This window comes from Xenopus laevis, chromosome 1L (genome assembly GCF_017654675.1).
Source record: "Xenopus laevis strain J_2021 chromosome 1L, Xenopus_laevis_v10.1, whole genome shotgun sequence".
NCBI classification, from domain to species: Eukaryota; Metazoa; Chordata; class Amphibia; order Anura; family Pipidae; genus Xenopus; species Xenopus laevis.
Window position 1 is genome coordinate 230,589,551 of NC_054371.1, and position 17,832 is coordinate 230,607,382.

The 17,832-nt window shown below is 41.6% G+C and overlaps 1 protein-coding gene across 6 annotated transcripts in view; it reads left to right on the forward strand.

Moving 5' to 3' along the window:
• The first annotated feature begins 4,537 nt into the window (after positions 1-4,537).
• LOC108718947 (protein unc-13 homolog B) overlaps positions 4,538-17,832 on the forward strand; it is a 193,185-nt gene continuing 179,890 nt past the window's right edge. For 2 of the 6 annotated variants that reach the window (XM_041570519.1, XM_041570513.1), the window contains exons 1-2: positions 4,541-5,104; positions 6,445-6,529. In XM_041570519.1, the coding sequence (XP_041426453.1) occupies positions 6,508-6,529 (22 nt within the window). In that variant the 5' untranslated portion in view covers positions 4,541-5,104; positions 6,445-6,507. Of the gene's footprint in view, positions 5,105-6,444; positions 6,530-17,832 lie in introns of all 6 variants that reach the window. The other 4 variants (XM_018267488.2, XM_041570518.1, XM_041570506.1 and 1 more) reach the window with 3 other exon arrangements.

Consider the following 17,832-nt stretch of genomic DNA (forward strand, 5'->3'; position numbering starts at 1 on the left):
GTGAAAAGCTTCAGGTGGGGGGCACTGCACAAAGAGAAGCACTAATTAGGGTGCACATTCCAGTACCCCAAAAGCCTTCGCTTGTTATAAAACACAACACAGGCAACAGATCAGGGGCAGAATATGCGCAGAATGGATATAAATGAGCCAACGTTTAATCAATAATTCAGATTTCCAGAGCAGAAATCAGTATAAAAGTCTGTTCCTGAGGAAGGACATTGGGAGTTTATTAACCCCAGAACAAAGAGCTCACACACAAACATTCACTTCCAGGGAAAAATGATATTTATGTGCCCCCGGGCAGAACGGTGCCGCTCTAATCACACAGTCACATCACATCCACTCGCTTCACTGCACTGCTGTAAATCCTTCTGGGGCACCTCCACTGTCTCACTGTGTATTTCTCAGCAGCCACAGTAGGACTGGGGTCACTGATCAGCACCATTATGACTATCTATAGATTTAATTTATACACTGGGGACACAGTGAGTTTGGGTCACTTACACACAGAGTTTTATTGAATAGGACACTACTATCATTTATTGCCCTTATTACCCCAGCACTATAATTAGCCAAGTGTAAAGAGGGCAATTTGCATATCAGTAATTCCTACAGCAAAATGATAAAGTCTATCTACGAAGCTGAGAAGGCTCCTTTACTGCCATTTAGACTCACACAGATAAGGGAAATATTTAGGGGGTTATTTATTCCGAATGCAAAAAATCATAAAACATTTGTGATTTTTTTTAAAATCTGACTTTTACAAAATCACGAATTTTTCGTAAATTATTAAACCGCCAAGGATGATAAAGTCAAAATCTGAAAATCGGGCATCTCAGACCGGTCGAGGTTGCACATAAGTCAATGGGAGAAGTGCCAATTATTTTTGGATGTGCGCTGGGTTTCGGGCAATACCCTGAATTTTTCGGGTATAAAATTACGAAAAAAAGCCGAGAAGTCCGAAAAATTCTTGAAAATTGGATTTTTTTCCCGCAAAGCAAATTTTCGGGAAAATGTAATAATAAATAAACGTAAAAAAAAAAACAGAGCGGATTTGATCAGAGTTTGTAGCAGAAAATATGGAGATAAATTCGGACTTTGATAAATAACCCCCTTAGTGTGAAATAAACCCTCCTGGATTTTTTGGGAGGCACCAGTATTTAAACCCCGGGCAAAGGCAAAGCAAAGGTCTAACATGGAGGGGTTGGGATGTGCCACTGGGAATGGCCAAAAAAGTTATAGGGTCGTCTAAAACAACAGACATTAAACTGTTGCATCTCAGTTGGAGCAGCGCCTAGAATATAATATGAGGTTGATCCCAAATTTGTCTGAATACACATTTGTGTTTAAAACCCCCCTAAATAGCTGTGATTTATAGCCATCCTCTCCAGCGTGGAAGGAGTTAAAGTGACCGACTGAGCTTTGATTGAGTCTTTTTGCCCAATTAGGAGAAAGATCATGGAGAGATAAAGCCCATCAGACATCAGCAGGACCTGTATAGGGAAGGACACTTCAGTTAAAAGCTACAGCTCACCCTGCGTCACTGGACCCGGGGAATAAAAGCAAATTTACTATGGCAACCGAGGGAACAGACACTGCTTCCTTCAACTGCTCTATCAATCCCCAACCTCTCCCACCATTAGCCCATCTGTCCTGGCACTGAATCAGGACTGGGAATCACTGGGAATGAGCGATTCATTGGTGGGGAGGAAAGAGATTTCACCATCAGCATAGGAAGGGGTTTTTTACTGTAAGGACAGTCAGGTTATGGGATTCCCTACCAAGAGAGGGGAAATGAGTGATTCATTGGTGGGGAGGAAAGGAGATCTCACCATCAGCATAGGTAGGGGTTCTTTACTGTAAGGGCAGTCAGGTTATGGGATTCCCTACCAAGAGAGGGGGAATGAGTGATTCATTGTTGTCGGTCGATGTTCGCGCGAATTAGTTCGCGGGCGAACAGTCCGCGACATCCCTATTCATTGGTGGGGAGGAAAGGAGATTTCACCATCAGCATAGGAAGGGGTTCTTTACTGTAAGGGCAGTCTGGTTATGGGATTCCCTACCAAGAGAGGAGGAATGAGTGATTCATTGGTGGGGAGGAAAGGAGATCTCACCATCAGCATAGGAAGGGGTTCTTTACTGGATGGGCAGTCTGGTTATGGGATTCCCTACCAAGAGAGGGGGAATGAGTGATTCATTGGTGGGGAGGAAAGGAGATCTCACCATCAGCATAGGAAGGGGTTCTTTACTGTAAGGGCAGTCAGGTTATGGGATTCCCAAATAGGAGATAATTAGTGATTCATTACCCCTCCCCAACTGGTACAGAACGAATAGGCTCTTTGCTTAAAGGGCAACTTAACTGTTTCCCAAGTTCTTTAGAGAAAGAAGTCCCAGCTCTGTTCTGCACTCGCTGTATAACAACCAGAATTCCTCTCAGTCCAACAAATAAACAGGGGTTCAGCTTGCACTGTGTCCCCAAACGGGGTGATGGGAAAACACAAAGTGAATGTCACAGACTGTAGTGAGATCATTATAGAATAAAGAGGGTGCAGTGAAGCAATGCTGTTCCATTACACAGGGAAATGAGGCACAAACTCATTATAGGGGTGCAGGTAGATTTTACATTAGTCCAGCTCACACACAGATAATAATATATATAGGGATGTCACATATATGGCGCAGTGTTTGGTATAATGTGAGTATTAATAGGTTAGTCACGTGCACAGCTAATAGTTCACCAGCAGGGGGCGCACATCTCAGTCACTATGGGAGTCAGTATAGGGACAGTATAAATATAGGGGCAGTATAAATATAGGGGCAGTATAAATATAGGGGCAGTATAAATATAGGGTCTGTATAAATATAGGGACAGTATAAATATAGGGGGCAGTATAAATATTGGGGCAGTATAAATATAGGGGACAGTATAAATATTGGGGCAGTATAAATATAGGGGCCAGTATAAATATAGGGGCAGTATAAATATAGGGGCAGTATAAATATAGGGGGCAGTATAAATATAGGGGCCAGTATAAATATAGGGGCAGTATAAATATAGGGGAAGTATAAATATAGGAGGAAGTAAAAATATAGGGGACAGTATAAATATAGGGACAGTATAAATATAGGTAGAAGTATAAATATAGGGGACAGTATAAATATAGGGACAGTATAAATATAGGAGGAAGTAAAAATATAGGGGACAGTATAAATATAGGGACAGTATAAATATAGGTAGAAGTATAAATATAGAGGACAGTATAAATATAGGGACAGTATAAATATGGGGACAGTATAAAAATAGGTAGAAGTATAAATATAGGGACAGTATAAATATAGGAGGAAGTAAAAATATAGGAGGAAGTAAAAATATAGGGGACAGTATAAATATAGGGACAGTATAAATATAGGTAGAAGTATAAATATAGAGGACAGTATAAATATAGGGACAGTATAAATATGGGGACAGTATAAAAATAGGTAGAAGTATAAATATAGGGACAGTATAAATATAGGGGCAGTATAAATATAGGAGGAAGTAAAAATATAGGGGACAGTATAAATATAGGGACAGTATAAATATAGGGGACAGTATAAATATAGGGGAAGTTTAAATATAGGAGCAAGTAAAAATATAGGGGACAGTATAAATATAGGGGACAGTATAAATATAGGGGACAGTATAAATAAAGGGACAATATAAATATAGAAGTAAAAATAAAGGGGAAAGTATAAATATAGGGGACAGTATAAATACAGGGACAGTATAAATATAGGGGACAGTATAAATATAGGGGACAGTATAAATATATGTAGAAGTATAAATAGAGGGGCTGTGTCGGGCCTAAACCCCCTGTACCCCGGGTTGCACTTTATATCAGCCCCCAGTCCTTCACTTAAAGGGGTGGTTTACCTTTAAGTAAACTTTTAGTATGTAATAGACTGGCTAATTCTAAGAAACTTTTCAATTTGTCTTCATTATTTATTTTTTATAGTTTTTAAATTATTTGCTTTTTTTCTTCTGACTCTTTCCAGCTTTCAAATGGGAGTCACTGACCCCATCTAAAAATAAATACTCTGTAAGGCTACAAATTGTTATTGCTACTTTTTATTATTTATCTTTCTATTCAGGCCTCTCCTATTCATATTCCAGTCTCTTATTCAAATCAGTGCATGGTTGCTAGGGGAATTTGGACCTTAGCAACCAGATTGCTGAAATTACAAGATGAATGAGCTGATGAATAAAAAGCTAAATAAGTCAAAAACCACAAATAATAAAGAATGAAAACCAATTACAAATGGTCTCAGAATATCCCTCTCTACATCATACTAACAGTTAATTTAAAGGTGAACACCCCCTCTAGCCCCGCCCCCTACCTACTATACAGGTGCAGCTGTGAGGGGAGGAGCCCCAGTATTACACTGATGGGAGTCTCCCGGCATGCCCTACGAGCAGTCAGTGCGCGTCACACACAGGAGCACAAGCCACAAGAGATAATAAGAAGCACCAAATAATGACACCTGAGCCGCAGCCCCAGTATTTATAGTGTCCGAGAGATTCTTGGCTCCACCCACCAAGCCCTGAGGACGGAGACTAGTCAGTCCCAAAGTGTTAATAGCCCCACCCACTTGTCACGGGGCCACGCCTCTGGGCTCTTATTGGCAGTAGTTCCGGGCCACGTCAATCACTCGTGTCACCTGTGTATCATCCTCCGCCTCTTTTCTCCGTCCGTCCCCCCCTGCTGCTGCTGAGGGATGGGCTGTGCCTCCCCGCAGGGCTGCTGTAGGTGAGCCGAACCAAGAAGGGAGGAGAGGGGTGTGTGCAGAGTAGGCTGGAATAGGAGGACCCGGGCACACGCACTGTCCGCTGATCCGGGATACTGTTTGGTTGGCGCTGCCTGCCCGGCGGGACACGGCCGAGGAGAAGTTGTTGCAGGGGCAGGAGCCGGGCAGGTGGCTTCTTCTCACGGGATTCCATTGTTTCCACTGGAGCTGACAACTTGGCGCCCTGAGCCCTGGGGATTTGAGGTGTGGGGACCCCGTGACCTGAGAAGCTGATTCCCTGCACGAGTTTGAGGAGTGGGAACCACTGGCTGTGAGATCTGTAAGAGTCGCTTCCAGCTGCCCATTGTCTGTCTGTGTCACCTTAACTTCCCCTTTAATCCTCTCCCCCAATACTGATCTCTGCCCTGAGACTCACCTGCTCCTCTTCCTCCCCTGCACCCCCAGTGTAATACTACTATTATTATTATTATTTTATTATTATTTTATTATTATTATTATTATTATTATTATTATTATTATTATTATTATCAGTTGCCTCTTTACTTTGTGCACAACTGACACTGGTACACTTTTCTCTTGCCCTCCCACCCCCAGTCTCATATCTGCCCCCCAGTCTCATATCTGCCCCCCAGTCTCATATCTGCCCCCCAGTCTCATATCTGCCCCCCAGTCTCATATCTGCCCCCCAGTCTCATATCTGCCCCCCAGTCTCATATCTGCCCCGCAGTCTCATATCTGCCCCGCAGTCTCATATCTGCCCCCCAGTCTCATATCTGCCTTGCTTTTCACCTCCTATCCCTCTTTCTCTTGTGCCCCATGTCTCAGCTTTACTCCTACACCCAGGCTCCTGGCTGCTCCTCACCTTCTGTTCTCTGCACTCTAATCAGACCCCCAGCTGTTTACACATTGACACTCTCTAGCTGCCCCTCCCCCTTACTTTCCCTTTCTCCTGATTCACTTCCCCCCCACTCCAAAAGCCCCACAGTCTCGTGCACCTGCCCCTCCTGTCTGTTTGTTATCCCTGTGTATTTATATTCCATCTTTCTGCGCTCTCTCATTTCCCTTCTGCGCTCTCTCATTTTCCTTCTGCACTCTCTCATTTCCTCTCTCTCATTTCCCTTCTGCACTCTCTCATTTCCTCTCTCTCATTTCCCTTCTGCGCTCTCTCATTTCCCTTCTGCGCTCTCTCATTTCCCTTCTGCGCTCTCTCATTTCCCTTCTGCGCTCTCTCATTTCCCTTCTGCGCTCTCTCATTTCCCTTCTGCGCTCTCTCATTTCCCTTCTGCGCTCTCTCATTTCCCTTCTGCGCTCTCTCATTTCCCTTCTGCGCTCTCTCATTTCCCTTCTGCGCTCTCTCTATTTCCCTTCTGCGCTCTCTCATCTCCTCTCTCTCATTTCCTTCCGTGCTCTCTCATTTCCTACCGCGCTCTCTCTATTTCCCTTCTGCGCTCTCTTATTTCCCATCTGCGCTCTCTCATTTCCTTCCCTCCCCTTTGCTACTTTATTGCCCTTCTCCCTCCTTCTCTCCAGCCCCCCAGAGCTATACCCGCTGCACCCCAGTGTCTGTGCCCGTATATGTGTGTCAGTTAGTGGTGCCCATCTCTCCCCTCTCATGGCACTGCCCGTGTAACACTGGTACAACTTTGCTGTTCATTTCAGCTGCTCCTGCACCTCCTGCTCCTCATCTCATGCCCCTCGGGGTGCCCACCTTGTGCCGCAGACATGTCCCTCCTGTGTGTCAGAGGTGAGTGTCTCTTTATTTTTCTTTGTCCCTCGGGGGGTGCAGTTTGGGAGTTGGACAAAGACGGGGTCCCTGGCAGGGATGTATCTCTATAGTGTAACCTACAGCTCAAATATAAATCTCTGCTTCTGTGTCACTAACTGCTCCCCAGGAGATGGGACTGTGCTAATCCTGTGTTACATCATATAGACTCCCCCGTTATATATCTGCAGCCGCACCCCAATATCCCCAGTGTCCCCCACTCCTATCTCCTCCAGGCGTTACTCTGATACTGGGGTGCAGGGGTGCTGGTGGCTACTGAGCTCTCCTGTGTTTCACTTAACTTTGCTTCTGGGAAATCCTGAAAATCTGCATCAATAAATAACAATTAGTTATGGCCTGATATGGCCACATGTATCTTTATATTTACAGTAAATATGATCTTATGTAAATATACAGAATATACAGAATATATAACATATAAACAGGAGCACAGAGATGGAGCACAATAAAGAACTTGCATCTGTTATGGGATAAGGGAGTGTTTTTTTGTTTTTTTATGGTGCTTTGGCAACAGTAAAGGGTTAAAATCCAGAATAAAGGTAAAATATTTAAAACTCGATCATTCCCCAGCTGTTACTGTGATGCTCTAGGCAGGCTGATTGTGACACACACACAGACAGACAGACAGACACTGTACGACTAGTGAATGCTGTTAGACAAGCGGCTGCTGCACAAATACAATCAGTATGGCAACACTCACATACATTTTTCTCTCTCTCTGTGATGCAACTGAGGCCTGACTGGTAGAAGTGGGATACAAGAAGCAGTTAGTCTGACTATTAAGGGATTAAAGTCAGTGACATGAGAGAGACCAGATACAAAGCTAAGTCAGACACTGTATCAGTGCAACACTGGTCTCTGTCAGGCCTCAGCTGAGCCACATACAGATTAGCCCTGACTTGCCAGTCAAACACAGACTTGTTTGTGTCCCACTCACTGTTATAGTTCACAACAAATGTTACTGTACCTTTAAGGAGAACTTAAGCTTGAAAAGCATCTGGCTACAAAGCCTGTATTTTATATAGTGACCTTTCTGTATCAGCCCCGAACCTCAGCAGACTATAATAGCAATGACCCAGCCCTTCATAGTTGCCTCCATCCCTCTCACCTGTTAGACATCTCTTGTGAGTCAGTGACACTGCACATGCTCAGTGGGCTGCTGGGGAGAAGCTAAACTTAGGGGTTGTGGGAAATCATCAAGCAGGAAGTGAGGTCACATCTGTCGCAGAAGCTGATGCTACAGGGCTAATAGTTCTGCTGCAGACCTCACTGATTTCTAGGCTGCCATGTAATGTAAATCTGAACTCATTGCTAATCAGCATGTATTGTAACTGTTGTGTGTATATACTGTATATGGTTACTTATGTTATGGGGCAGATTTATGAAGGGTCGAAGTGAAAATTCGAAGTAAAAAAATTAGAATTTTGAGCTATTTTTGTGTACTTCCACTAGGGAACAGCCCAAATTTGATTTAAATTTGACAAAAAATTCGAAATTTATCATGTACTGTCTCTTTAAAACTTCAACTTCGACAATTCGCCATCTAAAACCTGCTGAATTGCTGTTTTGGGGGGGACCTCCTAGAACCTATTTGGAGTCAATTGGTGCACTTGGAAAAATCAAAGGTTGTTTTTTTTTTTGTTTTTTTTTTTTTTTTTTTGAAAATACTTCAAATTGAATGATAACAAATACAGCCTATTCACCCACACAAAAAAACTTTGATTTTTTTTAATAAATTTTGGTTTGGTCTTTTTTTTTTATTCAAATTTCGAAGTTATGGGAGTTAAAAAAAACAAAAAAAACAAAACAAAAAAAAAACTCCCATTACTTCGAAATTTGACTCTTGATAAATCTGCCCCTGTGTGTGTGTGTGTATAAATATCTATATATCTATATCTATATCTATATCTATATCTATATCTATATCTAGATAGATAGATAGATAGATAGATAGATATATATGTGTAATATACTGTGTGTATATATATATATATATATATATATGTAATATACTGTATATTGTATAACTACTATATATTGTGAGTAAGTCCCTAAGCTCAGGTATGAGCCAGTAGCCGAGAGCAAGTGCTGGGAATCAGAAGGAAAAAAGTTGGGGGCTACTGGGGCATCTTCACTGGCACAGATTTCCCTGCTAAAGGCCGGTGGAGGGGAGGCTTTTAGTTGTTGCTGTTGGGGAAAGTGTACTCAGTGCAAATGGCTGGGAAAATTGTGTGTATTTTGCACAATAAGGAAGAGGGAGGGGGAGATTAGTGAGTCAATTTGTCAGTGAGAGTGAAGTCAAGTGATTGTAGAGATGGAGGAGTGAGATCTCTTTGCTGCTGTCTGTGCGGAAATATTAAAGGGGTTGTTCACCTTTAAATTAACTGTTAGTATGATGTAGACAATTTTGTAATTGGTTTTCATTTTTTATTATTTGTGGCTTTTGACTTATTTAGCTTTTTATTCAGCAGCTCTCCAGTTTGCAATTTCAGCCATCTGGTTGCCAGGGTCCAAATTCCCCTAGCAACCAGTCACTGATTTGAATAAGAGACTGGAATATGAATAGGAGAGGCCTGAATAGAAAGATGAATAATAAAAAGTAACAATAACAATTTGAAGCCTTACAGAGCATTTGTTTTTTTAGATGGGGTCAGTGACCCCCATTTATAAGCTGTAAAGAGTCAGAAGAAGGCAAATAATTTTCATGGGGAGCCCCCGGCTGGGACTGAATATAACGGGGTTCATTATAAAATGGCAAGTCGTATGGGAAACATAAAGTGGGGTTCCCATAATGCTCAGTGTTCAGAGAGGTGAGTGAGTAACACTAGGGAAGGTCTGGGGGAGAATATGAGTAGGATTGTGGCTGACTAAAGCTAATTGTGTAACTACCCTGAGTTTTGTGGGAGCTGATGCCCTAAAGCTGATTTCTTGTAAGGCCCAGGCTTTAGAGGGATCTGGGGCAGTGAGTGCTGCTGAGGAGACTTTGTGTACAAATGGCTGGGAGAATTGTGTGTAATTTACACAATAAGGAAGAGGGAAGGGGAGATGAGTCCATTGGTCAGTGAGTGAAGGTATAAATCACAGGCTGGGGCAGGTTGGGCCAATTCCACTCACAATGTGACACTGAAACTTGGGCCAGGGAGCGACTTTTTGTTACCAGCTTAACAAGCATAGAATTGCTAGCTCTGTGGTTCAGAAGAGAGATCCTTATCAGCCAGCATCAGAGTGGAGCAGAACAGAACCAGCAACTGATTGGGATAGTTTTACCCATCCTCTGTGTGTGTGTGTGTGTGTGTGTGTGTGTGTGTGTGTGTGTGTGTGTGTGTGTATATATATATATATGTGTGTGTGTGTCAGTGTGTATGAATATCTGTGTGTGTGTATGAATATCTGTGTGTGTGTGTGTGTGTGTGTCAGTGTGTATGAATATCTGTGTGTGTTGCTGGAGGGTAAAGCAGGAGTTAAATAAGGGATCATGATGCTGATGTCTGTGAGTAGTAATCTCTTCCAGTGTTTAGCTTGTGGGACATACAGCCCTGCTGTGCATCTATATCTATATCTATATATTGTGCATCCCAGAACCAGGGAACCCAATCAGGATTAAGACTGAATTTTGCATCAGTTGCAACTGAACCAGTCCCTCTGTATCTCTGACCCCCAAGGGTTGCTGTGCCGGCACTCTCTCTCTCTGTATATTTATGGGTCTGTGAGTTGTAGTTAAACCAACTCTGGAGAGACCTCCCAGCTGGGCACATACACCACCGGCTCCTGTTACTTCATAGTATTAACCTCTTCATTGCCAGTGCAGCATTCGCTCTGTCTCCCAGGGAGGATACTTCAGTGGCCCTAATCCTACATATTGAGCACAGAGGGACACAGACTTACCCGTGTGTGTGTGTGTTTGTGTGTGTGTGTGTTTGTGTCGGGGAACTTTTTAGTCACCACAAATATCTTTGCTGTCCTGTAAACAGATTTCCAATTTAGTGAGCTTTTATAGTGATAATAGCTATTCCTATTCTCTATCCTTCTATAGGGAAAAGAGGTGTCATGTTCTAACATTATTGCTCTGTATCTGCTCTAGTGTTCTACCCCCTCTGTATGACAGTTTTGTTTCTGGTGCCAATGTCATTGCTCTTTATATTCTGCCAATGGATCCCATTATTATCACTAAATCTGCATAAACAAATATATCTTTCCTGAGTTTATTCCCTGTGTTGGGTCAGGCCACAAACTATTGTATCTAAATGACTTGTTTACCTGTCTGATAATGAGGCTCAGGACTCTCAAAGCTTTCTCTTGAGAGCCTGTAATGTCCCATGTAGAGTAAGAAAAAGTACAGAGAAGAGCAACTAAGCTGATAAAGGGAATGGAAGGGATCAGTTATGGGGAAAGACAAGTTGGGATTGGTTACACTGGAGAAGAGACAGTTAAGGGGGATATGATCACTATATATAAATATATAAGGGGATATGATCACTATATATATAAATATATAAGGTGATATGATCACTATATAGAAATATATAAGGGGGATATGATCACTATATATAAATATATAAGGGGGATATGATCACAATATATAAATATATAAGGGGATATGATCACAATATATAAATATATAAGGGGATATGATCACTATAAATATATAAGGGGATATGATCACTATATATAAATATATAAGGGGGATATGACCACTATATATAAATATATAAGGAGATATGATTACTATATATAAATATATAAGGGGGATATGATCACTATATATAAATATATAAGGAGATATGATCACTATATATAAATATATAAGGGGGATATGATCACTATATATAAATATATAAGGGGGATATGGTCACTATATATAAATATATAAGGGGGATATGATCACTATATATAAATATATAAGGGGGATATGATTACTATATATAAATATATAAGAGGGATATGATCACTATATATAAATATATAAGGGGGGACAGTAAGGAAATAGAGAAAGTACAGAGAAGAGCCATGTTGTTTCCAGCCACTTTTTTTCCATAAAGAAGGTTTGATTTTTCCGAAACCACCGTGTGCTCCATATCCTATTTGCTGACTTGTTTCCAGCCACTGACTTGCTGAAGTGTGTGTATATCTTTAAGTAGTCTTTGGGGTGTACCCTACACAACAGATGGGGTGTCAGGGCAAGTGATAGTGTGGGTATCGGCTACTAGTGTGACAGCCTTGGTTTCGTCAGTAATGGGATGTGCCCTGTGATTGGCTGGGATCTGTTAAAATGTGTCTCTGTATCAATTTGCAGGGGCAGCGAAGAGTTAATACAGGGGACACTATAACATGAGGGGCCCTCACTTTGGGAGTGAGTTTTATGCACCTTTGACTATACTGGCCCCCCGCAAACTCCTCTGTGACTGATATCAGTGGCCCCTGGGAGCCTGAGTATATACTTGCCCCGCCCCTCCATTAGAACTCCTTGTCATTAATAAAGGGAAACTATACCTTCATATTTAGCATGTTCTTTCCTTCACATGTTATAAATAAGAAATAGCTGTTTTTCAAACACTGATTATAATGAGGGGATGATGTTCCTCTGAACGAGGGGAGAAGGGCCCCAAGTTGCTGCCCTTGGGCCCCTCTTTATTGTAGTGATTTTTGTCTAGCACCCTGTAAATTATGGTTAATTACTGTTAATGCAGTAATGTTAATATAATAAGTGTGCCCTGCATTTACTATTTATAGTCCAGGTATGGGATCCAATATCCTAAAACCCATTATCCAGAAAGCCAGTCTCCCATTGACTCCATTTTGTCCAAATTTTTAAAAATGGTTTCATTTTTCTGTGTAATAATAAAACAGTAGCTTGTACTTGATCCCAACTAAGATATAATTAATCCTTATTGGAAGCAAAACCAGCCTATTGGGTTTCTTTTAAAGGGGTGGTTCACCTTTAAGATACGTTTTGTATGTTATAGAATGGCTTATTCTAAGCAAATTTTCTATTTGTCTTCATTTTTTTTTTTTATAGTTTTTGAATTATTTGCCTATTTCTTCTGACTCTTTCCAGCTTTCAAATGGGGGTCACTGACCCAATCTAAAAAAACAAAAGCTCTGTAAGGCTACAAATGTATTGTTATTGTTACTTTTTATTCCTCCTCTTTCTATTCAGGCCTCTCTAAATCATATTCCAGTCTCTTATTCTAATCAGTGCATGGTTGCTAGGGGAATTTGGACCCTAGCAACCAGATGGCTGAAATTGAAAACTGGAGAGTTGCTGAATAAAAAGCTAAATAACTCAAAAACCACAAATAATAAAGAATGAAAACAAATTGCAAACGGTCTCAGAATATCCCTCTCTACATCATACTAATAGGTAATTTCAAGGTGAATAACCCCTTTAATGTTTATATAATTGTCTAGTAGACTTAAGGTATGACGATTCAAATTACAGAAAGATCTGTTATCTGGAATAGCCGAGATCCAGAGGATTTTGAATAACTGGTCCCATACCTGTACTATTTATGACATATAATTACAGTCACTGGATATCATAGAGGAACAAGCTACAGTTGTAGACTCCCAGCAGCCTACATACGTGAGCTTTGCAGGGAGTCCGTAAGATCAGCTGTTTATTTGCTCCCTGTGTGCAAGGCCAGACCCAGCTCTGCAGACCCAGACCCAGTGCTGTCACATAATTTCATGTTAATTTCAGTGGGATGGAGTTTCTATGGCTGACTGGAACCCAAAGGATGTGTTTGTATAGATATGGCCTTTACACTACTTATGGGCACGCAGAGGCTGATGGGAAGTGTATGCTGTGCCACAGACATTAAAGGGGTTGTTCACCTTTAAATTAACTGTTAGTAGGATGTAGAGAGGGATATTCTGAGACAATTTGCAATTGGCTTTATTATTTTTAGTTTTTGAGTTATTTAGCTTAGTTATCGTAACTGCTGTATATATACTTTATATTGTGACTTGTAGCTGGGAAAATTCTGGGTATTTTGCACAATGAGGGAGGGGGAGATTAGTGTGAGAGTGAAGTCAAGTGATTGTAGAGATGGAGGAGTGAGATCTCTTTGCTGCTGTCTGTGCGGAAATATTAAAGGGGTTGTTCACCTTTAAATTAACTGTTAGGGCTCTTACTCACAAGCGTTTTTACCTGCGCTCCCCTGCGTTCCGTTTTTCTGCATTCAGCCGCAGGGGAGCGCAGGAACAGACGCATTTAATTATTTCAAATGGGGCTGTACTCACACAGGCGCGTGTAGGCGCCGAACGCAGGTTGAGACGCAACATGCTGCATTTTTCCTGCGTTCGGCGCCTACGCGCGCCTGTGTGAGTACAGCCCCATTGGAAAAAATGTAATGCGTCTATTCCTGCGCTCCCCTGCGGCTGAACGCAGAAAAACGGAACGCAGGGGAGCGCAGCTACAACCGCTCAGGAGTAAAAGCCCTTAGTATGATGTAGAGAGGGATATTCTGAGACAATTTGCAATTGGTCTTCATTTTGTTTTATATGTGTTTTTTTACTTATTTAGCTTTTTATTCAGCAGCTCTTCAGTTTGCAGTTTGTCATCTGGTTGCTAAGGTCCTAATTCCCCTACGAACTATGCATTGATTTGAATAAGAGACTGGAATAGCAATAACTATATTTGTAGCCTTACAGAGCATTTGTTTTTAGATGGGGTCAGTGACCCCCATTTGAAAGCTGGAAAGAGTCGGGGAAAAAGAAAGCAAATATTTAAGAAACTATATACAAATAAATAATGAAGGCCAATTGAAAAGTTGCTTTGAATTAGCAATTCTATAATATACTAAAACTTAACTTTAAATATAAACCCTTTAAAGAGACAGTAAAGTCAAGATTGTTTGGGTGGGAGGCCCCAGAAGAGCCCTTGCACCCTGTCCCCCATTAGCACAGTCACTTACACACTGTCCAATGCACAAGTACTAGTGCAAATACACTCACACACTGAACTGATCAACTCCCTGCAACTCCCGTTATTCTATGTATAGGCTGTTCCATTTGAGTGCAATTAGGGAGGCTCTGGCTTTCCCAGCACTTGGCAGTGTAATTAGATTGTCGTCAGGATCTCACTGTGAACGAGCCGAGGCCTCCCGGTACTCCAGGTTTAACCCTTTCACTTCCAGATGATTTGGCATTTTTAAATTTTTTTTATTGCCATACTTTTCAATAGGGATGCATCAAATCCTCTTTTTTGGATTCGGCCGAACCCCCGAATCCTTCGTGAAAGATTCGGCTGAATACCGAACCAAATCCAAATCCTAATTTGCATATACAAATTAGGGGTGGGAAGGGGAAAACATTTTTCACTTCCTTGTTTTGTGACAAAAAGTCATGCAATTTCCCTCCCGCCTCTAATTTACATATGCAAATTTGGATCGGCCGGGCTAGAAGGATTCGGCCAAATCCCGAACCGAATCCAGGATTCGGTGCATCCCTACTTTTCAAACATTTTTGGCAGGTTATGTAATAAAAGGCGCTATGTTTGCCCAGGAGCAGTGACCCATAACAACCAATCAGAAGGTAGAATTTACTGGTCACCTGTTTAAAAGCAAGCTTCTGATTGGTTGCTATGGGTTACTGCTCCTGGGCAAACTTAATTCTGTTTATTACATATTGGGGTTTGTGTTCTTTAAATTTAAGGACACTTCCTGGGGGGGGTGTTATAGTTACTTAGGAAATCGATATATCATAGGGCACCCTGAGCTTTCAAAATATGCCAGTGTGGTATGTATATATATATATGTAATTTATTTTTTATCCATAAAAAAGCAACTGATGTTTGAAGTTCCATGTCTCCTGAATGCATCAATACCACATATGTAGGTTCTTGTTTCTCACTTGTATTGGGCAAAAACTCCCAGCAGTCACTATACAAAGCCTCTGACTTGTTGCCCTGGGGGCAGTTATTGCTCCAACCCCTCAGCAGCGGATTTATATATTCAATATCCGCGCAGGGCAACATTACATTATATTCTAATTCCTTTAGAACGCTTTTATTTTTTTGGCGTTGCCGTTTCTTTAAGAGACCTGGGAAGAAGGAGAATAACAGCAGCAGGGTGCAATGCATTGTGGGAAATGTAGTCTTGGTTGGAGGAGAGCTGATTTCTGCTTCATTGTGTGTTAATCTGGCAGACTGAGACAAGGACATATAGAAAAGGCTTCAGTTGTAGTTTCATAAAAGGGGTGGTTCAGCTTTGAGTTAACTTTTAGTATGTTATAGAATGGCTTATTCTAAGCTGCTGTTCAATTGGTCTTCATTGTTTATTATTTGTGGTTTTTGAGTTATTTAGCATTTTTTTCAGCAGCTCTCCAGTTTGCAGTTCCAGTGATCTGCTTGCTAGGGTCCAAATTTACTATGCATTCATATGAATAAGGGACTGGAATATGAATAGAGTAGGGTCTGAATAGAAAAAGTAGAAAACTATAAATGTCTAGCCGTACTAATGGCGTCGGGTATGGGATCCGTTATCCGTAAACCCGTTATCCAGAAAGCTCAGAATTATGGGATGGCTGTCTCCCATAGACTTCTATTGTAATCAAATAATTAAAAATGTTTAAAATGATTTCCTTTTTCTGTGTAATAATAAAACAGTAACTTGTACTTGATCCCAACTAAGATATAATTAATCCTTATTGGAAGCAGCACCAGCCTATTGGGTTTATTTCATGTTCAATTTTTTTTTTAATAGACTTAAGGTATGAAGATCCAAATTATGGAAAGATCTCTTATCCGCAAAATCCCAGGTCCTGAGAATTCTGTATAACAGTTCCCTATGCCTGTAATTCAAAACTTTGAAAAAAATAAAAAAATGCCAATTGAAAAGTTGCTTAGAATGAGACATTCTATAACATACTAAAAGTTAACTTAAAAGATGAACCACCCCTTTAATCCTTTTATTTTGCAGACAATTGGGAATATGAACAGTTATTAGTTGTATGGGGGGCATGATGAGGGGCCTGGGGGCTTTGCTTAGCAACATGTTTATATGAGAGCTTGCCATACAGGATTGGCCAGTATATGGGCACCCTAAGATATTGGATGCTGTACAGGATTGGCTAGTGTATGGGCACCCTAAGATATTGGATGCTGTACAGGATTGGCCAGTATATGGGCACCCTAAGATATTAGATGTTCTACAGGATTGGCCAGGATATGGGCACCCTAAGATATTCAATGCTGTACAAGATTGGCCAGTATATGGGCACCCTAAGATATTCAATGCTTTGCAGGATTGGCCAGTTTATGGGCACCCTAAGATATTAGATGCTGTACAGGATTGGCCAGTGTATGGGCACCCTAAGATATTGAATGCTATACAGGATTGGCCAGTATATGGGCACCCTAAGATATTCAATGCTGTACAGGATTGGTGGGTGGATAGGCACCCTTAGTTCTCAGTAGTTTCAGCACATATAGAGGGACATGGGCCTAAGTGCCTCCATGTTGGCACCTTCCCTGAGATAGATGCACAATGCAGCCCCTCTCTTATTGCTGGTTTGGAGGAGCCCAGTGCATGCTGGGGGGAACGCGTGCTTTCCAGTAGTGGGATATTGTAGGAGTACTGCTGCTGCTAATACTCTGGGATAAGAGGGTTTTTCCAGCCGTATACAAGCGACAGCCCAAAATAGAAGCGGATTATGTGATCATGTGACGTGTCGGCCATTAGGATCCATTTCCTAATCCCCGTCCTGGTTGTGTGGCTGCTGACTGGCACCTCTCCTGAATCCTCCTGATAAGGAGTTATAAAGAGCACAGACACGAGGGTGCTGCCATATTGCACTATTACATGAATCTTTCTCTTCCACTCTCAGTTTAGGGCCCGGGGCCACTTCCTGTGTTTGTATGCCTTCAGGTACAAGCTGACAGTTTGTGTTCTCTGTGTCCGGCCCATTTCTGGTCAGACCTGTTCTCCCTCTTCCCTTGTCACGTGCGTGAGTTGTATTGTTGTGTATTCCCCGCACACTAACACTGCACCAAGTCCTTATTACATGTAGTCCCTGTAATTACACTAATAACATGTACGTCACCCACTGAGTCTAATATCCTGGGAGTGACCCAGATATCCCCCATCTGCCCAAAGCTGCCCAAACCGGCGGCTAAAATTGTTTCCTATGATTTCTGGTCCCTGTATATAATAGAAAATACCCACTGTGCCTCCGACTGTGCCTCCAACTGCTGTCATAGTTTTATGGGATCTCTCTGTACAGACTATGAGCAAACTTAGGGACTGTTCCTGCTGAATTGTGCT